This window comes from Hemitrygon akajei, chromosome 12, assembly GCF_048418815.1.
Source record: "Hemitrygon akajei chromosome 12, sHemAka1.3, whole genome shotgun sequence".
NCBI classification, from domain to species: Eukaryota; Metazoa; Chordata; class Chondrichthyes; order Myliobatiformes; family Dasyatidae; genus Hemitrygon; species Hemitrygon akajei.
Window position 1 is genome coordinate 18,205,339 of NC_133135.1, and position 23,119 is coordinate 18,228,457.

Sequence of the window (23,119 nt, forward strand, 5' to 3'; positions counted from 1 at the left end):
TATTCCTTTAATATAGTGTTGTTTAATTTCACTGCCTTGTTGGTTTTAAGGCAAAATTTGGTGCTCAAAATGGCGATGCACTGTTAACTTGTAACAGGCATTGTGGTTTCAGAATATGATAAAAGGCGCCTCATGTTCATTCTCTTAAACAATGTTGTTGCATGGGACATGACTGCCCTCTGGTGCAGATGTGATGCTATAATTAATGAATTAAACCAGGTTGAATCCAAGTTTTTGAATCCACAGACTTGACATTGTCTGTACCCAACTTAGGGGTTGCCCAGTAGTGTGATCTAATCAAAAATGCTTGAAATTACATTTTTTCTCAGTATTGTGAAGATTTTGTTCCATTTTAAAATTCCACCGTTTAAACAAGAACATAAATCGTAGAACATTAAATTCTCAAGAATAGTGCCGTGACTGGAGGACTGAGTTATAAGGAAAGATTGAATAGGTTAAGACTTTATTCCTTGGAATATAGAAGATTAAGAGGAGATTTGATAGAGGTATACAAAATTATAAAGGGTATCGATAGATTAAATGCAAGCAGGCTTTTTCCACTGAAGTTGGGTGAGACTACAACCAGAGGTCATGGGGTAAGGAGGAAAGGTGAAAAGTTTAAGGGGAACATGAGGGGAAACTTCTTCACTCTGGATTGTGAGAGTGTGGAACAAGCTGCCAGTGTAAGTGGTGCGTGTGAGCGCGATTTTAACATTTAAGAGAAGTTTGGATAGGTTCATGGATAGTAGGGCTATGGTTCCGGTACAGGTTGATGGGAGTAGGCAGTTTAAGTGGTTCGGCACAGACTAGATGGCTGTAGGGCTTGTTTCTGTGACGCACTTTTCTATGATTCTAACGGTACAACACAGTAGAGGCCATTCGGTCCTCGATGTTGTGCAGACCTATATAAAACTACTAATCTAACCTTTCCCGCCTATGTAGCCCATAAACCTCCACTTTTCTTCCATTCATGTGTCTATCTAAGAGTCTCTTAAATGTCTCTATTGTATCAGCCTCTATTACTAACCCTGGTAGTGCATTCCAACCGTCTTCCACTAACTGTAAAAAAACACAAACCTACCTCTCAAATCTCCCCTAAACTCTCCTTCACTCACATTAAATGGAAGTCCATCGGTACTGGCTATTGCCAGCCTGGGTTAAAAGTGCTGGCATTCCACTCTATCTATGCCTCTCATAATAATCCATACACCTCTATCAAACTATCTCTCATCTTCCTTCGCTTCAAAAAGAAGTGCCCTAATTTGCCTCAAGACATGCTCTCTAATCCAGGCAGCAACTGGGTAAATCTCCTCTGCAGCCTCTCTAAATCTTCCACATCCTTCCTATAATGAGGCAACCAGAACTGAACACAATACACTCCAAGTGCAGTCCGACCGGAGTTTGAGAGCTCATTACTTCATGGAGATCAATACACTGACTAATGAAAGCTAACACACTTATTAACTTCTCAATCAACTTGTGGGGCAACTTTGAGGGGTCTATGAATGTGGATCCAAAGATCCCACTTGTTGGTCCACATTGTTAATAATCGTGCCATTAACTTTGTACCCTGCCTTCACGTTCAGTCTAACAAAATGTATCACTTCACACTTTTCAGTCGGGAAACATTTTTTTATTGAGATACAGCGTGGAATAGGCCCTTCCAGCCTATGGAGCTATGCCACCCAGCAAGCCCCCCCCCCCCCCCCCCCCGCCCGGTTTAACCCTAGCCTAATCACGGGACAATTTGCAGTGACCAATTAACCTACCAACTGGTATGCCTTTAGGCTGTGGAAAGAAACCCATGTGGTCACAGGGAGACCATGCAAACTCCTTACAGGCAGCAGCAGGAATTGGGCCTGGGTTGCTGGCTCTGTATAGTGTTGTGCAATCACTACACTTAGATACCGCACCATCTCTGCATTCATTCTATTTAGTCCTAAAAGAATGTTGCCGGCTTCACTAAGATATACGCTCATTCTTCTAAGCTCTAGGGCATACGTACCGCAAACGTGCCGACCCTGGGGCAAGCCTTCTGAACCATGAACAGTACACTCAATAGTTGCAAATTGTTTCATGAAGTATTGCCTCTTTTCACTATTATTCTTGACACTGCCCCATTTAGTCAGCACTTGTTTGTTACTGTGATCTTGTATAAAGGTGTATGTTCATTTCCGTAGATGTTGCCTGACCCGCTGAGTTCCTCCAGCATTTTGTAGCCTAAAACGTTGACTGTTTATTCATTTCCGTAGATGCTGCCTGACCTGCTGATTTCCTCCAGCATTTTGTGTTCGTGGCTTTTAATTTTCTTAAATTTTAAATCAAGAACCACAAGATAATAGTACATTGACATAGAGTCATAAAACACTACAGCACAGAAATAGGCCGTTCAGCTCATCTCTTCCATGCCAAACTGATATTCTGCCCAGTCTCATCAATCCACACAAGGACCATAGCCACCCAGACTCCTCTCATCCGTGCACATATCAAAACTTTTCTTGCTTCTATAATTCTGAGTTTAAAAGTCAAGTTAATTCAAATGACTGTTTATTTACCTTTTCCTACATAATTTTCTCTGCACCACCTGTGAATTTTCCGTTGAGTTGGGCATTTAGTTTGCAATCTGCTTTAATTTTTGAGGTCCATGAAACCTTGGAACCTGCTTTGACTATTGCTACAGTTCCCTTTCCAATGATTTCACATGTAGGTCCCATTAAAATGGAAATAGCTTGTAGGATTTGGTGGAGGGAAGCTGTATCACTTTAAAAAAAAACTTTTTTTTTGGATGAAAAATATACTCATGGCCACCCTATTAGGTACAGGTGGTCACTGAGTGTATGTTTGTGGTCTTCTGCTGTTCAGCCCGTTCACTTCAGTTTGATGTGCTGTGCATTCAGAGATGCTCTTCTGCTCATCACTGTTGTAATGTGTGGTTATTTGAGTTCCTGTCACCTTGTCTGCTTGAACGAGTCTGGTCTTTCTCCTCTGACCTCTTTCACCCTCAGTGCTGCCGCTCATGGGTTTTTTTCATTTTTCCCACCATTCTCTGTAAACTCTAGAGATTGTTGTGCGTGAAAATCCCAGAAAATCAGTTTCTGAGATCCTCAACCTACCAATCATTCCATGGTCAAAGTCACTTAGATCATATTTCTCGTCCATTCTGATGTTTGGTCCGAACAACAACTGAACCTCTTGGCCATGTCTGCATGCTTTTGTGCATTGAGTTGCTGCCACATGATTGGCTAATTAGATATTTGCATTAATGAGCAGCTGTGCAGGTGTGCCTAATAATGTGACTACTGAGAATAGTATCACAGAGCCCTAAAGAATGGAAGCAAGTCCTTCATCCCATCTGGTCCATGCTGAACTGATATTTTGCCTAGTCCCATCAACCCACATATAAACCATAGTCTTCCATACCCCTCCTATTCATGAACTTAATCAAAATGTTCTTGTTTCTAAGATTCTGAGATTAAAAGTCAAACCAATTCAAATGACTTTTTATTTACCTTTTTCTATATATTTTTTTCTAAATCATTCCTCCTGAACATGTTTGTAAATGTGCCATTGAAGTGGACATTTATTTGCAAAATGCTTTTAAGTATTTATTTAGCAATACAGCGCAGAGCAGGCCCTACTGGCCTCTCAAGCCACGCTGCCCCCGCAATCCCACAACTCCGCTTAACCCTAACCTAATCATGGGACAATTTACAATGACCAATTAACCAATCCATTTTAACCACAGTCTTTGTACTGTGGGAGGAAACTGGAGCACTCGGGAAGAATTTTTAATTTTTAAAGACCATAAAAACTTCAGAAAGCAGGTTCTGTGGATGAGATTGAGATTCCTGGATGGTTTGTTGCCTCCTGGGTGCTAGAGTCAGGATCAAGTCCACAGAATACTTAAATGGAAGGGTGAGTAGGCAGAGGTCATGGTCCACGTTGTTGCCATGGGTAGGATGGGTGACAAGATCCTGCAAAGTGAATTCATGGAATTAGGTGCTAAGTTAAAGGGCAGGAACTCCAGGGTTATGATCTCAAGATTGCTAGCCATGCCATGTACAATTGAGGCCAGAACTAGTGCTAGTGAGGATAAAACTAAGAAGATTATACAGTTTAATACGTAGTTAAGGATTTGGTGTAGGAGGGAGGGCATAAGATTTTTGGATCATTGGACTCTCTTCCAGGGAAGGTGGGACATGTACAGAGGGATGGTTTGCACCTGAACTGGAGGGGGCTAATATTCTAGTGGGAAGGTTTGTTAATGCTCAATGGTGGGTTTCAACTGGAGTTGCAAGGGGGTGGGAACCAGAGTGCCAGAACAGTTAGTGGAGAGGTTGTAGAGGCAGATATTAGGACCTCAGACAAAGTCAGGAAGAAAAAGGTTGAGCATGGTGAACCTAATATTCTGATCTCCATATATGCCAATGCAGGGACTACGTAGGAAAGGTAGATTAGTTCAGGGCATGAATTACCACGTAGGATAATGGTATTGTAGCCATTAGTGAGACTTGGTTGCAGGAGTGGCAGGACTGCAGCTCAATGTTCCAGGGTTCCATTGTTTTTGACATGATAAAGGGGGAGAGGTGACATTATTAGTAGAGGCAGTGTTCAGACTGGAGAGCTCATCCAGTGAGGCTTTACAGGTAGAACTGAGGAATAAGTAAGGTATGACCACATTAATGGGACTATATTATAGACCACCCAACAGTCCATGGAATTTAGAGAAGCAAATTTGGGAAAGAGTTTGTCAAATGTGTTCAGGAAAGTTTCCTAAATCTGAAGTCCCAACTGGAAAGAATGTGATACTACACCCCCAATCTTGGTTTCACCTGCAAATTTGTTGACTCTCTTAACCATATTATCTTCCAGATCAATGATATAGATGACAAACTACAATGGGCACATCCCTGTAGCACTCTACAAGTCACAGACCTCCATTTGGAGAGGCAACCATCTACAACCACTCTCTGGCTTCTTTGGATGTCGGATCCAATTTACTACCTCATCTTGAAGGCCAAGTGACTGAACCTTGACCAGTCTCCTATGCAGGACCTTGTCAGAGTCCATGGAATTCAGAGAAGCAAATTTGTAGAGAGAGTGCAGACTGGTGCAAGGAATGTAAGATTGTGATAGTAGATAATTTTAACTTTCCACATATTGTCTGTGACACCCATACTGTAAAAGGGCTGGATGGGAAAGAGTTTGTCAAATGTGTTCAGAAAGTTTCCTAAATCAGTACATAGAAGTCCCAACTGGAAAGAGTGTGATACCAGAACTCCTATTAGGAAATGAGACAGGGTGGGATCTGGCAAGTGTGAATTGGAACAGGTTGTTTTCTGACAAAGGTGTACTTGATAAATGGGAGGCCCTCAAAGGTGAAATTTTGAGAGTACTGAGTTTTTATGTTCCTGTTAGAATAAAAAGCAAGGATAACATGTTTATGGAACCTGGTTTCAGATATGTTGAGGCCCTGATTAAGAAAAAGAAGTAGATGCATAGCAGGTATAAGCAGGTAGGAACAAATGAGGTGCTTATGGAGTATAAGAAATGCAAGAGAACACTTAAGAAGGAAATCGTCGTTGTCTGAACCCAGTGCCTAGGTGGCACGTGGGGCCTCCAGAAGGGTCTTCCATTTCTGCCGGTCTTTCGCTCTGCAGCTCGCCGTTACCCAGTTCATGCCTACTTCTTTCAGTTCTGCTTCCGCAGATCTTCGCCACGTCATTTTGGGCCTGTCCGAACTTCGCTTTCCCTGTGGGGTTCACCTTTATGCTACTTTTGCTAGTGGATCATTTGGCATTCTCATTACATGGACCAGCCATCTCCATCGTCTTCTTCTCTCACAAACTGAGATTGATTCCATATTGCAAGATGTAAGCAAGTCTTGGTTTCTGATTTTCTCAGGCCAGAAGATCTTCTTGATACGTCGTAGACATTTTGTCTGGAACGTGTCAAGTTTCTTGCAGATGTCTTTTGTCATCTTCCAACATTCGCTTCCATAAAGTAGCATGCTTAGGACGTTGCTTTTAAAAATTCTGATTTTGGTGTTAAGTTTGAGTTGTGTGGATTTCCAAATTGCATTGAGTCTGCCAAAAGCTTGATTTGCTTTAGATAGTCTTGCTAATAAGTCCTTACCACTATCTCCATCAGTGCTGACTTTACTCCCAAGGTACCTGAACTCATCTACCTCTTCCACTTGCTGATTATTGATGATTACTGGTTGGAGGTTGGAAGTGTTCATCTTCATGATCTTTGTTTTAAGAAGGAAATCAGATGGGGCAAAAGAAGACATGAGTTTGCTCTAGCAGACAAGGTGAAGGAGCTCTTCTACAGATATTATTAAGAACAAAAGGATAGCAAGAACAAAATGAGTCCCCTGGAAGATCAGAGTGGTAATTTATGCATGGAGCTGAAAGAGATGGTGTAGATCTCAAATGGACTTTTTGCATCTGTACTTACTTGGGAGATGGACAAACAGAGTTTATAGATGTGAGCCAACGTGGCAGTGAAATCATTGACCCTATACAGATCACAGAGGAGGAGTTTTCTGTCTTGAGGCAAATTAGGGTGGATAAATCCCCAGAGCCCTTGGACTCTGTGGCTGGCAAGTGCAGAAACTGCAAGGGCCCTAGCAGAGATATTTAAAACATCCTTAGCCACAGGTGAGGTGCTTGAGGGTTGGAGGATAGCTAGAGTTATTCCATTGTTTATGAAAGACTCTAAGAATAAGCTAGGAAATTATAGGCTGGTGAGCCTTATATCCCTATTGGGAAAGTTATTGGCAGTTATTCTAAGGGGCCTGATATATAAGCATTTGGATAGACAGGGACTGATTAGGGATGGTCAACATGGCCTTGTGCATGGTAAGTTGTGTCTAACCAATGTTATAGAGTTCTTTGAGGAAGTTACCAGGAAAGTTGAAGAAGGTAAGGCAAAAGATGTTGTCTGCATGGATTTTAGCAAGACCTTTGACAAAGTCCTGCATAGGAGACTGGTCAAGGTTCAGTCGCTTGGCATTTAAGATGAGGTAGTAAATCGGATCCGACATTGGCTTTGCGGAAGAAGCTAGAGTGGTTGTAGATGGTTGCCTCTCCAAATGGAGGTCTGTGACTTGTAGAGTGCTACAGGGATGTGACCATTGTAGTTTGCCATCTATATCATTGATCTGGATGATAATGTGGTTAAGAGAGTCAACAAATTTGCAGGCGAAACCAAGATTGGGGGTGTAGTGGATAGCTCTATCAAAGCTTGCAATGGGAGCTGGACCAGCTGGAAAAATGGCAGATGGAATTTAATGAGACAAATGTGAGCTGTCACACTTTGAGAGGAGTCCTTACACAGTGAGCAGTAGGGCACTGAGGAGTGTGGTAGAACGAAGGATCGGGGAATACAGATTCATTATTCCTTGGAAGTGGTATCCAGATGGCTAGGGTCATAAAGAAAACTTTTGGCACATTGGCCTTTATCAATCAATGTATTGAGTACAGGAGTTGGGATGTTCTGTTAAAGTTGTATAAGATGTTGGTGAGGCCGAATTTGGATGATTGTGTGCAATTTTGGTCATCTACCTACAGGAAAGATGTAAACAAGTCTAAAAGAATGCAGAAAAAATTTACAAGGATGTTGCCGGGACTTGAGAATCTGAGTTATAAGGAAAGGCTGAATAGGTTAGGACTTTATTCCCTAGAATGTAGAAGACTGAGGGGAGATTTGATAGAGGAATTCAAAATGATGAAGGGTATAGATAGAGTAAATGCAAGCAGGCCTTTTCTAGTGAGGTTGGGTGGGAATAGAACTAGAGGTCATGGGTTCAGGATGAAAGGTGAAAAGTTTATGAGGAACATAAAGGGAACCTCTTCACTCAGAAAGTGGTGAGAATGTGAAATGAGATGCCAGCATAAATGGTGTACACAGGGTTGATTTCAACATTTAAGAGAAATTTGGATAGATAAATGGATGAGTGGGGTATAGAAAGCTATGGATGGTCCAGGTGCAGGTCGATGGCACTAGGCAGAATATTGGTTCAGCACAGACTGCGTGGGTCGAAGGGCCTGTTTCTGTTCTGTACTGTTCTATGACTCTTATAAAACCTTGGAGCCTGTTTTGAACATTGCTACAGTAATATTGAAAGTGAGATGTACTCCCCCCATAAAATGCTACATGTAGGTTCCATTTTCATATACGTAACTTGTAGCATTTTTATGGGGGGGGGGTGGGTGGGTGGAATATGTTGCACTTCCAAAAAAGCATTTTTCTTTTTATGACTTATTTATTTTATTTAGCGATATAGCACAGGTACAGACCTTTCTGGCCCAATGCCTCTGTGACCAATTAACCTACTAACCTGTACGTCTTTGCAATGTGGGAGGAAACCAGAGCACCCGGAGGAAACCCACATCATCACAGAGAGAATGTGCAAACTCCTTACGGACAGCAGTGGGAATTGAACCCCTGTTGCTGGCACTGTAAATTATTATGCTAACTGCTTTGCTATCAGAAGATGAATGATAACATTGAGTAGAAATAATTGGTTTACTGTCCAGACAATTCATTTATAGGGTGTGGGTGTCACTGTCTAGACCCGCATTTATGCCCAACCTTAATTGTTCTTGAGAAGACGATGGTGAATTCTCATAGAGGTAGTGGGGAATCCCCCAACTTGGACATAGCAACAATGAAGAATTGTAACATATTTTCATTTGAGGATGGTGTTTTACTTGGTGGTGAACCTTGCATATGCTAAAGATGAACTCGTTCTCCCAGTCCACCTCATTGTGGCCCTTGCACTTTATTTAATTGAATTAATTAATTTGTTTGCTTATTTATTTACAGGCAATCAGCAATTCACCTGCACTGTACTTTTTCTGTAACTAAAAAGGCCATAAGATGTAGGAGCAGAATTAGGCCATTTGACCCATTGTACCTGCTCCACCATCCCATTATGGCTGATTATGCCTCCCTAAACCTCATTCTCTTGCCTTCCCTGTAGTCTTTAAAGCCTGACTAATCAAGAAATTATCAACTGCTGCTTTAAATATAGTCAATGACTTGGCCTCGACAATTGTCTGTGGCAATGATTCCACAGGTTCTCTACCCTCTGACTAAAGAAATTCCTCTACATCTCTGTTCTAAATGGATGCCCCTCTACTCTGAAACTGTGCCATCTGGTCTTAAACTCCCAACTATAGGAAACATCCTCTCCACATCCACTCTATCTAGGCCTTTCAAAATTCAATAGGTTTCAATGAGATCCTCATTCTTCTAAATTCCAGCAAGTACAGGCCCATTTGTACAAAATGCTGGAGGAACACAGCAGGCCAGACAGCATCTAAAAAAAAAGAGTACGGTCGAAGTTTCGGGCTGAGACCCTTCAGCAGGTCTCATACGAGAACATTTTCATTCCCGGATCCTCCTCATATGACAACATTTTAATTCCCAGAATGCTCCTCATATGTGAACATTTTCATTCCCAGAATCATTCCTGTGAACCTCCTCTGGACCCTCTCCAATGCCAGCACATCTTTTCTTAGTAAAGGAGCCCAAAACTGCTCACAATACCCCAAGTGTGGTCTGACCAGTGCCTTACAAAGCGTCAGCATTCCATATTCAATTCCTCTCAAAATGAGTGCTAACATTGCATTTATCTTCCATTTACACACTTGTTCTACATTCTGTTTTTCTTTTTACTAATACTAATTTATTAATACCTGTGTACAGCACGATGGTACGCATACAAAAACTTTTCATTGTTTCATTGAACTTTGTCTATACTTCTTGCTGCATCAGTAAAGCAACCAGCAAAGCCAAAGAGCCCACCCTCTCTGGATATTCTCTTTTCTCCCCTCTTCCACTGGGCAGAAGATACAAAAGCCTGAAAGGTCACAGCACCGGGCTCAAGGACAGCTTCTACACTGCCATTATGAGACTATTAAATAGTTTTCTACTATGATAAGTTGGACTCTTAACCTCGCAATCTACCTTGTTATGATCTTGTACTTTCTCTGTGGCGATTACACTTTATCCTGCATTTTATTGTTGTACCTTGATCTACCTCGATGTACCATGTAATGATTTGATGTGTATGCAAAGCAAGCTTTTCATTATGCCTTGGTACATGTGACAATAATAAACTAATTCATGGGGAATCAGAATCAGAATCAGATTTATTATCACCGGCAGGTGACGTGAAATTTGTTAACTTAGCAGCAGCGGTTCAATGCAAAACATAATCTAGCAGAGAGATTATTAGTAAATAAACAAGTAAATTACATACATTGAATAGATTATTTAAAAAATGTGCTAAAACAGAAATACTGTATATTAAAAAAGTGAGGTAGTGTCCAAAGCTTCAAAGTCCATTCAGGAATCAGACGGCAGAGGGGAAGAAGTGAGAGGGATAATCAACCAGCCATGATGGAATGGCAAGCAGACTTGATGGGCTGAATTACTTAATTCTGCTTCCATGTCTTATAGTCTTATGGTCTTAGTCCAGTTCTAATTTCAGTGATGGTACATATGTCAATAGGAAACAAGTTATAATCATATACCTCTCGCTGGGTTCTCCCAATTGCCGCTGCCCTGCCTCCATTCTTTTTGCAAGATGGTTTTTAATTAGACTGACATAATTTTTATAATTAAGTTTTTTGCCTACTCCTATTGCCCTCCTCTCCCCCACTACCAGAAAAATAAATTGTGACCACTGAGAGGCAAATAATTCAGCTGGCTTCGCTTTTATGAATAAATGGTAAGTACCAATATTTTTCAGGCTGTTACAATAGTAATGGGTCTTTTTCTTCACTGAGTGTAAGAGCATATTAGACACAATTAAATAAACAAAAAGCAACTTGCAAAACGTGCAACTGGCTCCCGCATAATAATTACAGATGCAGATTCTTTCAGAGTAATTTTATTTATTACGAGTACATTGATACATTTAGTGAAATGCATCATTTGCATTAACAACCAACAGAATCTAAGAATGCACTGGGGGAAGTCTGAAAGTGTTGCCAAATATCCATGCCCAGAATGCTTGGCTGAACAACACACAGGACAGCACGACATAATCCGGCAAGCAACAAAATGCTGTATATGGGTGCAACAAATACAAAATGCTGGGGGAGCTCAGCAGGCCAGGCAGCATCTATGGGAAACAAGCACAGTTGACCTTTTGGGGCAAGACCCTTCGCCAGTCCTGCCAAACAGTCTCGGCCCAAAACGTCGAGTGTACTTTTTTCCGTAGATGCTGCCTGGCCTGCTGAGTTCCTGCAGCGTTTGTGTGTGTTGCTTGGATTTCCACAGCTGAAGATTTTCTCTTGTTTGTGGCTATATATGGGTGCATTGGTTGTTTACACAGACAATGCATTTCACTGTATATTTCGGTATTTTTTTCTGAAACCCATCACCCCTACTGGGGCATAGGATGCCAACAGCAGATCACCAGTCCCCTGTCCTGGGCCAATGTTTCAATTATTTCCATGTGTAGCCCATCTTTGAAGATCCTTCCTCTCCCAGGTTCGAGGTTGGAGCTTCTGTTGGCATTTCTGTAGCCCTGGGATTTTACAGGATGGGTTGTTCATTTCACTCTCTCAACACCTTATGAGGGAAGAAGATCTCCCCATGCCCAACCCTCCTCCTTTTGTAGCCAGGCTTGGGAGCGTCTATGGCACAGTTATGTTTCTATGTACTTGTGATAAATAAATCTCTGTTTGAATTGCACAAACAATGCCATTGATCAAAAACAGATGACTTATTAATCATTTAAGATTTCTGAGGATGTTGCCAGGACTTGAGGGGCCTCTATTAGAGGGAGAGGTTGGATAGGCTAGGACTTTATTCCTTAGTGCATAGGAGGCAGAGGGATGACCTCACAGAGGTGTATAGAAGCATGGCGGGTGAATGTACACCGTCTGTTTTTCCCAGGCAAATCAAAAAGTAGAGAGCACAGGTGAGAAGAGAATGATTTAAAAGTAATCTTTGGGGCAACTTCACATAGAAGGAGGTGTATACATGGGATTGAGGAAGTAGATGAGGCAGGTACAATAACAACATTTAAAAGACATTTGGACAGGTACTTAAGTAGGAAATGTGGAGAGGGAAATGGGCCAAACATGGGCAAATGGTCAAACAGTTTAGATGGGCATATTGGTTAACAGAAACAAGTTGGGCTAAAGGGCCTCTTCCCACTTTATTTGGTATACCTGTACAACTGCTTGTTAATGCAAGTATCTAATCAACCAATCACATGACAGCAACTCAATCCATTGTAGCATGCTGACATGGTCAAGATGTTCAGTTCTTGTTCAGACCAAATGTCAGAATGGGGAAGAAATGTGATTTAAGTGACTTTGAGTTTGGAATGATCAGTGGGTTGAGGATCTCAGAAACTGCTGATCTCCTGGGTGCACAACAGCCTCTAGAGTTTACAGAGAAATGGTGTGTGAAACAAAAAATAACATCCAGTGAGTGACAGCTCTGTGGGTGAAAACACCTTGTTAATGAGCGAGGTCAGGGGAGAATGGCCAGACTGGTTCAAGCAGACAGGATAGGGAGAGTAACTCAAATAACCACACGTTACAACAGCGGTGGGCAGAAGAGCATCTCTGAATGCACAACACGTCAAACCTCGAAGAGGATGGGCTACAGCAGCAAAAGGAGGTACCTAATAAAGTGCCCATTGAGTGTATATAGTCAGTTCTGGTTTGGTTTGGTTCTGCACCCAAAGATTAGAATAATGCTTTGATATCCTCATGCAGCAAATGTACAATGGACCACTTTTAAAAGGCTGATCCACGACTGAACAAGTAAAACATCTGAGATCAATAAAAACCACATGCATTTATCTTTGGCTTGATACAAGATGAAGTTCCTGTCCATTGTTCCCATTGCTGAGAGGAATGTGCATTGCAGATTTGGGTGAAACTCTTCAGCCTCTGGGGAGAGACAGATGGTGAGGATTCTTCCATTAACTTTCTCTGTGGCAGCTGCAAAGAAACTCCATAATACTACAATAAGAGATGCCTACGGCAGTCCCGTTACGTGGCATTCCTGTCTCACTCCTGTTCCCCCCAACCTGGAACATCTAGTGGTCAAGTGTCATCCATTTTATCTGCCGAAGAAGTTTTCCTCCATCATTACATTTTAAGAAATATGTAATTTCTTACTGAAATTCATAGTTTTTTATGTATTTCATTGTACTGCTGTTGTAAACAGCAAATTTCACAACATATGTTAGTGATATTAAACCTGATTCTGATTCAGCCCCTTCTCTATTAGGACACTTTTTAATTGTTGCCACATTCTCTGCTTCTATGCGTAGGAGATAAAGTTACAACTTCATGTCCAAAGTTTGATGTTTTAGTTATCTTTAGGGGTGGGGATATGAACTGCCTCAGAAACCTTGTTCATTTCAACTTTTGGGTGATATTTTCTAGGTTTTGCTGAGCTGGTGGGTGGGGAGGTGGTGTGGCAGGCTGTGTGCTGTGGTGTGGAGTCAAGAACACTCAGGTCAAAGATACAGTCTTGGTTGAAGAGATGTTGAAAACACAAAGTTCAAAGTAAATTTATTCATTTACTTGCAGGCAGTCACAGAAAATGCAAAGGAACAACAAATAAAAAAAGCAAAATAATAATAATAGATAAGCAATAAATATCAAAAACGTGAGATGAAGATTCCTCGAAAGGGAGTCCATAGGTTGTGGGAACAGTTCAGTGGTGGGGGCAAGTGAAGTTATCCCCTCTGGTACAACAGCCTGATGGTTGAGAAGTAATAATTGTTCCTGAAGCTGGAGTGGGGCCTGAGGCTCCTGTACCTTGTTCCTGATGGTAGCAGCAAGGAGAGAGCATGGCCTGGATGGTGGTGGTCCTTGATGACGGATGCTGCTTTCCCGTGACAGCGCTCCTTGTGGATGTGCTCAGTAATGGGGATGGACTGTATTGTATCCACTACTTTTTGTAGGCTTTTCCATTCAAGGGCGTTGGTGTTTCCATACCAGGCTTTTATAGAAGTTTGTCCTTCTCCCTTTCTAATAGATGTTAAGGCCTGTAGAAAGGAAACAGGACAATATGGTGACACAGACGCACTGCCAGAAAACCTGCTGCTTTACATTTCCGGTGAGCTGCGGTGCTGTCTATGCAGCTTCCACAGTCTCCTTGTGACTGCTTTGTTCCAGTTTTCTCCCCATATCACACAGATGGATGAGTTGATAGGTTAATTGGCCAATCTAAATTGTCCCTAGTTTATGGATAAATGGCAAGACTTGGTGTGGGGGTAGGGGGGGGTGCTATTTAGGATTATGTCATAGCGTAGCAGATAGCACACCATTATAGCTCAGGACTGGAATTCACATTTCATTTTCTGTGGCCTCTGTAAGAATTTTGTACCTTCCTACCGTAAGCACATGGGTTACCTCCGGGTACTCCGGTTTCCTCCCACAATCTAAAGGTGTACCAGTTAGTATGTAAATTGGTCATTATAAATTGTTCTGTGTTGGTGCATGGCCGAGTGGTTAAGGCGTTGGTCTAGTGATTTGAAGGTCGCTAGTTCAAGCCTCAGCTAAGGCAATGTGTTGATTCTTGAGAAGGTTGCATTAATTCTTGAGCAAGGCACTTAACCACACATTGCTCTGCGACGACACCGGTGCCAAGCTGTAACAGCCCTTGCCCTTCCCTTGGACAACATCGGTGGTGTGGAGAGGGGAGACTTGCAGCATGGGCAACTGCCGGTCTCCCATACAACCCTGCCCAGGCTAAGGCGCAAATCCATGGTCTCTCGAGACTAACGGATGCCTAATAAATTGTTCTGTGATTCGGTTAGGGTTAATAGGAAGGTTACTGAGCAATATGGCTTGTTGGACCAGTAGGGGCTGTTCTGCGCTGTATCTCTAAATAAAAAATAAAAATTGAAGGGCATGTGGGGAGATAAAATAGGATTAGTGCAGATGGGTGCCAGATGATTGGCATGGACTGAGGAATCTGCTACTGTGATGCATGACTGTGGGATGTGGGATAATTTGGCCTCTTGCTGTGCGATAACATTCTACAATACTAGGTATTACAGGTCAATATTGTCTTGCATTATCCCCAGCTGCAGAAAAGATAACGCCCTGGCTTGCATCCACTGCCAGATCTCCAGGCTCAGAACTGCCCCTTGACTGCAACAAAGATGGCGCCGCCTTCTCTCAAGTCATCACAACCCCTGGTTGCCAGGCACACGCTCTGCGGCGCGCGGGGACAGTGTGTGATTAGATACGCCTGCCGCGGGGCCGCGCGCGCCGGGCCCGTGAGCGCGTTTAACGGCCGCTGGGTGGGGCGCGCGCCCGGGCCCGTGAGCGCTTTTAACGGTTCCTCAGTGGGCTGGGAGCGAGCCCGCGGCTGCAGGTAAGGAGTGAGTTAATTCTGTAGCCGTCAGGGAAAAAAACACTAAAGGTGAAGGATCAGAAAGCAGCAACTCTCTGGTATGAATTAAAGGTTTGTGCAGGAGAATTAAATTACAAAGCCTCGCCCTCATTTTGTATAGAAACGCAATATATTAAAATATTAATACTATATAATTTAATGTATGTGTATATACTATATATACACACATAGACATATCTAAAGGAAGGTGTAAGGGCAGGTAGTGTTGAGGGAGCAGGGACTTAGACAGATTAGGAGAATGGGCTAAGAAGTGGCATATGGAATATAGTGTAGGGAAGTGCATGGCCATGCCCTTTGTAAAAGAAATAAAAAGCATAGACTCACAAACAAGGGAAAATCTGCAGATGCTGGAAATCTGAGCAACACGCACAAAATGTTGAAGGTACTCAGCAGGCCAGGCAGCATCTACGGGGAAGCGTGCAGTCGATGTTTCGGACCAAACCCTTCGGCAGGACCGGAAAGCTGAGGGTTAGATTTGAAAGGTGGGGGGGGGGGGGTGACGGGAGAGAGAAACATCAGGCAATAGGCGAAACCTGGAGGGGAGGGATGAAGTAAAAAGCTGGGAGGTTGATTGGTGAAAGAGACAGAAGGCCATGGTCCTCTGTCCTTTTTCTTTCTTCCATGGTCTTCTGTCTCCTTCACAAATCAACTTCCCAGCTCTTTACTACACCCCTCTCCTTTCAGGTTTCACCTCTCACCTCTCTCCCCTCCCCCACCTTTTTAAATCAAGTCCTCAGTTCTTTTACTCCAGTCCTGCTGAAGGGTTTCGGCCCGAAACGTCGACTATACTCTTTTCCATAGATGCTGCCTGGCCTGCTGAGTTCTTCCAGCAATTTTTGTGTGCTGTAAAGGCATAGACTATTTTCGACATTCAGAAATTGGAAGTGAAAAGGGACTTGAGAGTCCTCGAGCATGAAATCCCCTGCAGTTTGAGTAGGTGATAAGGAAGACAAGTACAATGTTATCAGTAATTTGGAACGGGCTAGAAATTAAAAGCAACTAGCAGGGTCTAGGTAACACACACAAAATGCTGGAGGAACTCAGCAGGCACAGTTGCATAGTGGTTAGCACAATGCCGTGGTTAGTACCAGTGACCCGAGTTCATTTCCCACTGCTGCCTATAAGGAATTTGTACTTTCTCATTGTGACTGCATGGGTTTCCTCCAGATGCTCCAGTTTCCTCCCACAGTCCAAAGATGTACCGGTTGGTAGGGTAATTGATTGGTCTCTCTCTCTCCCTCTGTCTCTCTCCTCCTCCTTCTCTCCCTCCCTGCCCCCCTCTCCTCCTCCCCGAGAGAGAGGGAGAGAGAGATATTACTCCTACAACAGATGAGAAGGAGACTAACAGCTCACTGTTTCGATGTTACGATCTGCAGTTCAACTGACTTGAGCCTTTTATCAACAGCAGCATTGTGGTGAACTACATATACCTGTCTGGACTGCTCCTGTGGCTCCTCCCACAGACCCCTGTATAAAGGCGATTGAGGCCTGAGCCCGGCCTCATTCTCCAGGATGTAGTGTTCATTCTTCCAGTCAATAAAATTGATGCATCAATAAATCCGCTTATCACCAGCTCCCCATCTGCCCAGAGGACCGCCCCTACACCGCCTTCGAGGCAGACGGCAGGCTCTATCACTTCCTGCGCGTCCCATTTGGTGTCACCAATGGTGTCTCAGTCTTCCAGAGGGAAATGGACCGGATGGTGGACCAGTACAACCTGAAGGCCACACTTCCCTATCTAGATAACATCACCATCTGTGGTCGCGACTGGTCGGATCATGACGCCAACCTCCAACGATTTTTCCAAGTGGCCGAAGCTTTGAACCTTACTCATAACAGGGACAAGTGTGTGTTCAGAACCACCCGACTCGCTATCCTTGGGTATCTCGTGGAAAACGGGGTCATTGGCCCTGACCCCGACCGTAATAGAACTCCCTCTTCCCACCACTCTCAAAGCCCTCAGACGGTGCCTGGGTTTTTTTTCCTATTACGCCCAATGGGTCCCCCATTACACAGACAAGGCCCGCCCCTGGTCAAGTCTACCACTTTTCCCCTCTCTGCTGAGGCCTGCGCGGCCTTCAGCTGCATTAAAGGGGACATTATCAAAGCAACGATGCATGCGGTGGACGAGACCATTCCCTTCCAAGTAGAGAGTGACGCCTCCGATTTCGCGCTTGCCGCTACCCTCAATCAGGAAGGCAGGCCAGTAGCATTCTTTTCTCGTACCCTTCAAGGCTCTGAACTTCGGCACTCCGCGGTGGAGAAAGAAGCCCAGGCCATAGTGGAAGCTATTAGGCACTGGAGGCACTATCTCGCCGGCAAAAGGTTCACCTTGCTGACCAACCAGCGCTCAGTTGCGTTCATGTTCAGCAACCAACAGCGGGGCAAAATCAAAAATGATAAAATTTTGCGGTGGAGAATAGAACTCTCCACCTACAATTATGATATCCTGTACCGGCCTGGCAGACTCAATGAGCCCCCTGATGCCCTATCCCGGGGAACGTGTGCTAGCGCACAGCTCGACCAGCTGTATGCCCTTCATGCACATCTTTGCCATCCGGGGGTCACCCGATTTTACCATTTCGTTAAAGCCCGGAACCTGCCATACTCCCTGGAGGACATCAGGACGATGACCAGGGACTGCCAAATCTGCGCTGAGTGCAAACCGCACTTCTACCGTCCTGACACGGCACAACTTGTCAAGGCCACCCGCCCTTTTGAGCGACTGAGTGTTGACTTTAAGGGCCCCCTTCCCTCCACCGACCGCAATGTCTATTTTCTCAATATTATTGATGAGTACTCGCGATTCCCCTTTGCCATTCCCTGCCCCGACACCACTACCACGTCCGTCATAAAAGCCCTGCGCCAGCTTTTCACTCTGTTCGGATATCCCTGCTATATCCACAGTGATAGAGGGTCCTCCTTTATGAGTGACGAGCTGCGCCGGTACCTGCTAGCTAGGGGCATTGCTACTAGTCGAACCACGAGTTACAATCCCCAGGGGAATGGACAGGTGGAGAGGGAGAATGCCACAGTGTGGAAGGCCACACTTTTAGCCCTTAAGTCAAAAGGGTTGCCGGTCTCTCGATGGCACGAGGTCCTCCCTGAGGCACTCCACTCTATCCGCTCCCTGTTATGTACGTCCACCAATGCCACCCCTCATGAGCGCCTCTTTTCTTTTCCCAGGAAGTCTGTCACTGGGACCACCCTACCAGTTTGGCTGACGTCCCCGGGGCCAGTGCTGCTACGAAAACATGTGAGGAGTAATAAATACTCCCCGCTGGTCGAGAGGGTTCACCTTTTGCATGCTAACCCCCAGTATGCCTATGTGGTCTTGCCTGATGGGCGGGAGGACACGGTCTCTGTCCGCGACCTGGCGCCCGCAGGAGCAGCAGACCACTACCCCGTACACTCCACGGTAACTATGAACCCTGTACCCGAGGTGATACTGCGCACACCGTGCCCCACACAGACTCCTCACGCCGCTCATGTACCGGGCATCTCGTACGCGTATATTCTGGGCGCCTCGCACACACGTGAGGGATCCCTGACACCTCCAATTAGGCCAGAACCAGCACAACCTCTGTCTCCTGTGCAATCACCACCTCCGGCACCTGTGCAATCGCAGCCGGAGCTACGTAGATCGCAGCGACAGATTCGACCACCTGATAGACTTAACCTGTAAATATACTTGTAAGAAACTTCGCCACCTGGGGACTCTTTTAAAACAAAGGGGGGGTGAATGTGGTGAACTACATATACCTGTATGGACATGCCCCCCACTGACTGCTCCTGTGGCTCCTCCCACAGACCCCTGTATAAAGGCGATTGAGGCCTGAGCCCGGCCTCATTCTCCAGGATGTAGTGTTGTTCATTCTTCCAGTCAATAAAAGCCGATATCTCGCTTCTTACGTCTCAGAGTGAGTTATTGATGGTGCATCAAGCATATGCTGCCATCTTGATATTACAATCTCCCATGCACTTCAGTCGGTGACACCAACAAGGAATCGGATTGTTCATTGGGCCGCATCCACAAGACACACGTCTTCCATTGAGCAGTTAGCTGGGAATCTGTTCTCCTTATTAGTGATTTGAGACAAAGGAAAGAGATTCCTGTTCTTAGATCTTACCTGGGTTTTATCATGCTGACAGAACAGGATTTCCAGTCTTAAGTTAAATGACCATTTATGACTGCATTCTCCTTTCTATTCAGCACTTCAAGGTCTAGTCTCATTCACTAATCCTCTTTGTTTCAAACTAAAATTAGTTCTGAGTCACTTTGTAGCTTGAAGCTCCAATTCCCAGCATCCAAATCTTTAACAGATTAGCTCAAAGTGTTCAAATGCAGCCTTTCCAATGATCCATACAAAACGAGTTAAACACCACCGGTCTTAGAACAAACTGTTTTATGAAAGTAATTTGTACAAATAGCATTTTTTTGTTTCTTTAGATATGTTTTCGGTGGTTGAGCTAAAATATTTTGGAGATCAACGAGCAACATTTAAAATCTTAAAGCCGTGGTGGGATGTTTTCACAGATTACTTAACCATTTTGATGCTTATGGTTGCAGTTTATGGAGGCACGTTACAGGTACTGTTTTGTTTGGAATTATCAATACTTCTCAATTTAGTTTATTAAAGTTCAAAGAAAGTTTATAATTGAAGTACATGTATGTCACCATATACAACAAGAGATTAATTTTCTTGTAGGCAAACTCAATAAATCTATAGAACAATAACCATAACAGAATCAATGAAAGACCGCACCAACTTGGGCATTCATCCAGTGTGCTAAAGACACAAACTGTGCAAATGCAAAAAGAAAGAAATAATAATAAATAATAAGCAATAAAGATCAAAAACATGAGATGAAGAGTCCTTGAAAGTGAGTCCATTGATTGTGGGAACATTTCAATGATGGGGCAAGAGAATTTGAGTAAAATTGTGACAAATGTGTGACTATGCATGCATCTGCATGACATGAAATTATTTAAAGTGGAACAACAGTCTGCTGCTGGAGCACATCTAGTTGAGCAGCATCTGTGAGGAGAACGTTTCAGTTTTGACCCAGGGTTTCAACCCAAAGTATTGACAATATCTAAAAGGAGTTGTTGGTATTTTAGGCTGCCCTACATCAGAACTGAAGCACAGACCGAACAGCCCTTGTTGCTCCAGATTCCAGCACCTGCAGCCTCGTTTCCCAATCAATTTAAAGACAGTTGGACCAAATAAAGCCTCTGTTTCTGATTATGAAAATGCACAGATTTTACTGCACTTTTGGGAAACCGTATTTGCCTGGTTTGCCTGATTGTCCATTTGAGCATGTTTTCTCCAGCAGCATTTATACTTGGAAATATGAACGGTTGAAATTTATTTTGAATTCACAGACCAATGTAAAACCTGAGTAAAGAAAAGTTAATTGTAACCAGTTACCAGGATTGCAGCCACACTCCATAAATATTACCTTCCTTTGGAGAACTTTCTCTATGGATTTTGAATCTCCAAATGAAATGGAAGTTCGTTCAGGTGATGTCCATAGCACAGAAACAGGGTAAAGGCTATTTGTATCACATACATCCTTGCACCTGATGAACAGGTTCTCTTCAGATACTGGGAGGAGTGTTGCTCCCAAGTTCCCAGCTTCTGTTAAGGCTAGCATAATTTTGAGTGTGGTTTGTGCCTGGAATGCCCTGAAATGCTCGATGCTAATACCTCTTTGGTTGGTGTGATTCAGTTTAAACAACTACCAACAGAAATGATTCCAGTGTTATAAAGGATCCCAATGAGATATTTCAAATGAAAATATAGATCAGTATTGTCATATAGGGCTGAATCAAACTGATAGACAGTTAACTATTAACTGTCAGCCCTTTGGGCCTCAATGCACCTCACACACGCCTGGCCAAATACAGAATTTCAAGATGAGCTGAAGGAGAGATCCTGGTACATCTTGCCTTCTGCTGCTCATTTGGCTTCCTCCCAATCTTAGTCACAGAGCAATGATATACATCAAACCTTTAGTTTTATGTGAAGGAAAGCTAGTAACTCCATTCATTGGAAGACAAATGCTCACCCAGAGAATAATGCTAATGTAATTTCATGTTTTACCTAATTCTTCATACTTTAGAGTGTTTTTATTTTATCATCATCGCCTTTATCCAGTTATTTAAGGTGATTTGCATTGTTTTTTAAATGTTTCTGATTATCAGAGGCACACAAAAACAGTTCATATGCTTTTGACAGCATCACTCCCTCAGGGTCTCACTTTGCATTACCTGCCACCTAATTTTTGGGTGTGGATGGTCAGCTTTCTCAGCTTTCCACCTCCTGAAAATCAGTCCATGGAGGCTGGCACTGTGGCATTGGGTCTGGTCAGTGGACCATGAATAGCACAATCTAGTGTAATAAATGCAATCTATATTTGTATAAACATTAACGTTCTTCTATATTGTGTTACCTTTATGCAGAGTGATTTTTTTTCTCTGTAATGTACTGAATGTCATCAAATTTAAATACTTGCTCACAACTTGCCAAAAATTGACGTTAGGGTCTGAAGATGTTAGAATATGGAGCAAAACATAAACTCCTGGAAGAACTCAGTGCCTTGTGTGGAGCCAAAAGTAAGGTTGGGACCCTATATCGGAACTGAGAATGCTCAGGGAAGATAGCCAATACATAGTAGTGAGAGGGAGGGGTGATAAATAGAACACAATGAGGGGAAAAGATGATGGTTAGATGGAGTCAGGGAGGGGGGGAATTGGGAGTGTTGAAACAGGCTGCTGGGTGATAGGTAGGAACATGAAAGTGAAATAAAAAACAAAAGCACTAAGTGCTGGGGTAGGCCAGAAGCTGGTAGGTTATATGTAGAACCAAAAAATAGAAGGATGATGGGTATATGAAAACCAAGTGAGAAAGAGAATGGGAATGGTGAGCCATAGAATATAAACCCATATAGATAAGTATGTGGGTAACGGGCAGATGGAACCAGGCAGGGGAGGAACATGACGGTTCTAGGCCTGTACTCACCGAAGCTTAGAAGAGTGAGGGGGGGATCTCATTGAAACCAATCTAATATTGAAAGGCCTAAATAGAATGGATGTGGAGTGGATGCTTCTTATAGTGGGGGAGGATCAGAGTGCGTAGACTCAGAATAGAAGGATGTCCCTTTAGAACAGAGATGAGGAGGAATCTTTTAGCTAGAGGGTGGTGAATCTGTGGAATTTATTGCCACACACAGCTGTGGAGGCCAGGTCTTTGGGTATATTTAAAATGGAGGTTAATGCATTCCTGATTAGTAAGACTGTCAAAGGTTACGGGGAGAAGGCAGGAGAATGGGATTAAGAAGAATAATAAATCAGCCAAGATGGAATGGCGGAGCAGACTCAATAGGCTGAATGACCTAATTCCTATGTTTGTACCATTTAGCTGTTGGTTACCCAAGCAAAATATGGGGCGCTTTTCTGGTTTGCATTGTGCCTTACAGTGGCAATGGGAAAGGCTGAAGACTGAGAGTTCAGCATGGAAGATGATGCTGCGGTGAAATGCAACTGAAGGTCAAGATGACCATTTTGGACAGAGTACAGATTGCTCTGCAAGACAGTTGCCTAGTGTATGCTTGGTCTTGCCAGTGTCGAGGAGAAATGCAATTGTGTGCATTTGTGATTTCTATAAGTGAGCCTTTAAAATTTATTTATTGATGTCATATT

The 23,119-nt window shown here is 43.4% G+C and overlaps 1 protein-coding gene across 2 annotated transcripts in view; it reads left to right on the top strand.

Moving 5' to 3' along the window:
• Positions 1–23,119, top strand: part of LOC140736751 (volume-regulated anion channel subunit LRRC8C-like) — a 120,271-nt gene that overhangs the window by 94,464 nt on the left and 2,688 nt on the right. For both annotated transcript variants that reach the window (XM_073062642.1, XM_073062643.1), the window contains exon 2: positions 19,865–20,004. In XM_073062642.1, the coding sequence (XP_072918743.1) occupies positions 19,867–20,004 (138 nt within the window). In that variant the 5' untranslated portion in view covers positions 19,865–19,866. The remainder of the gene's footprint in view (positions 1–19,864; positions 20,005–23,119) is intronic.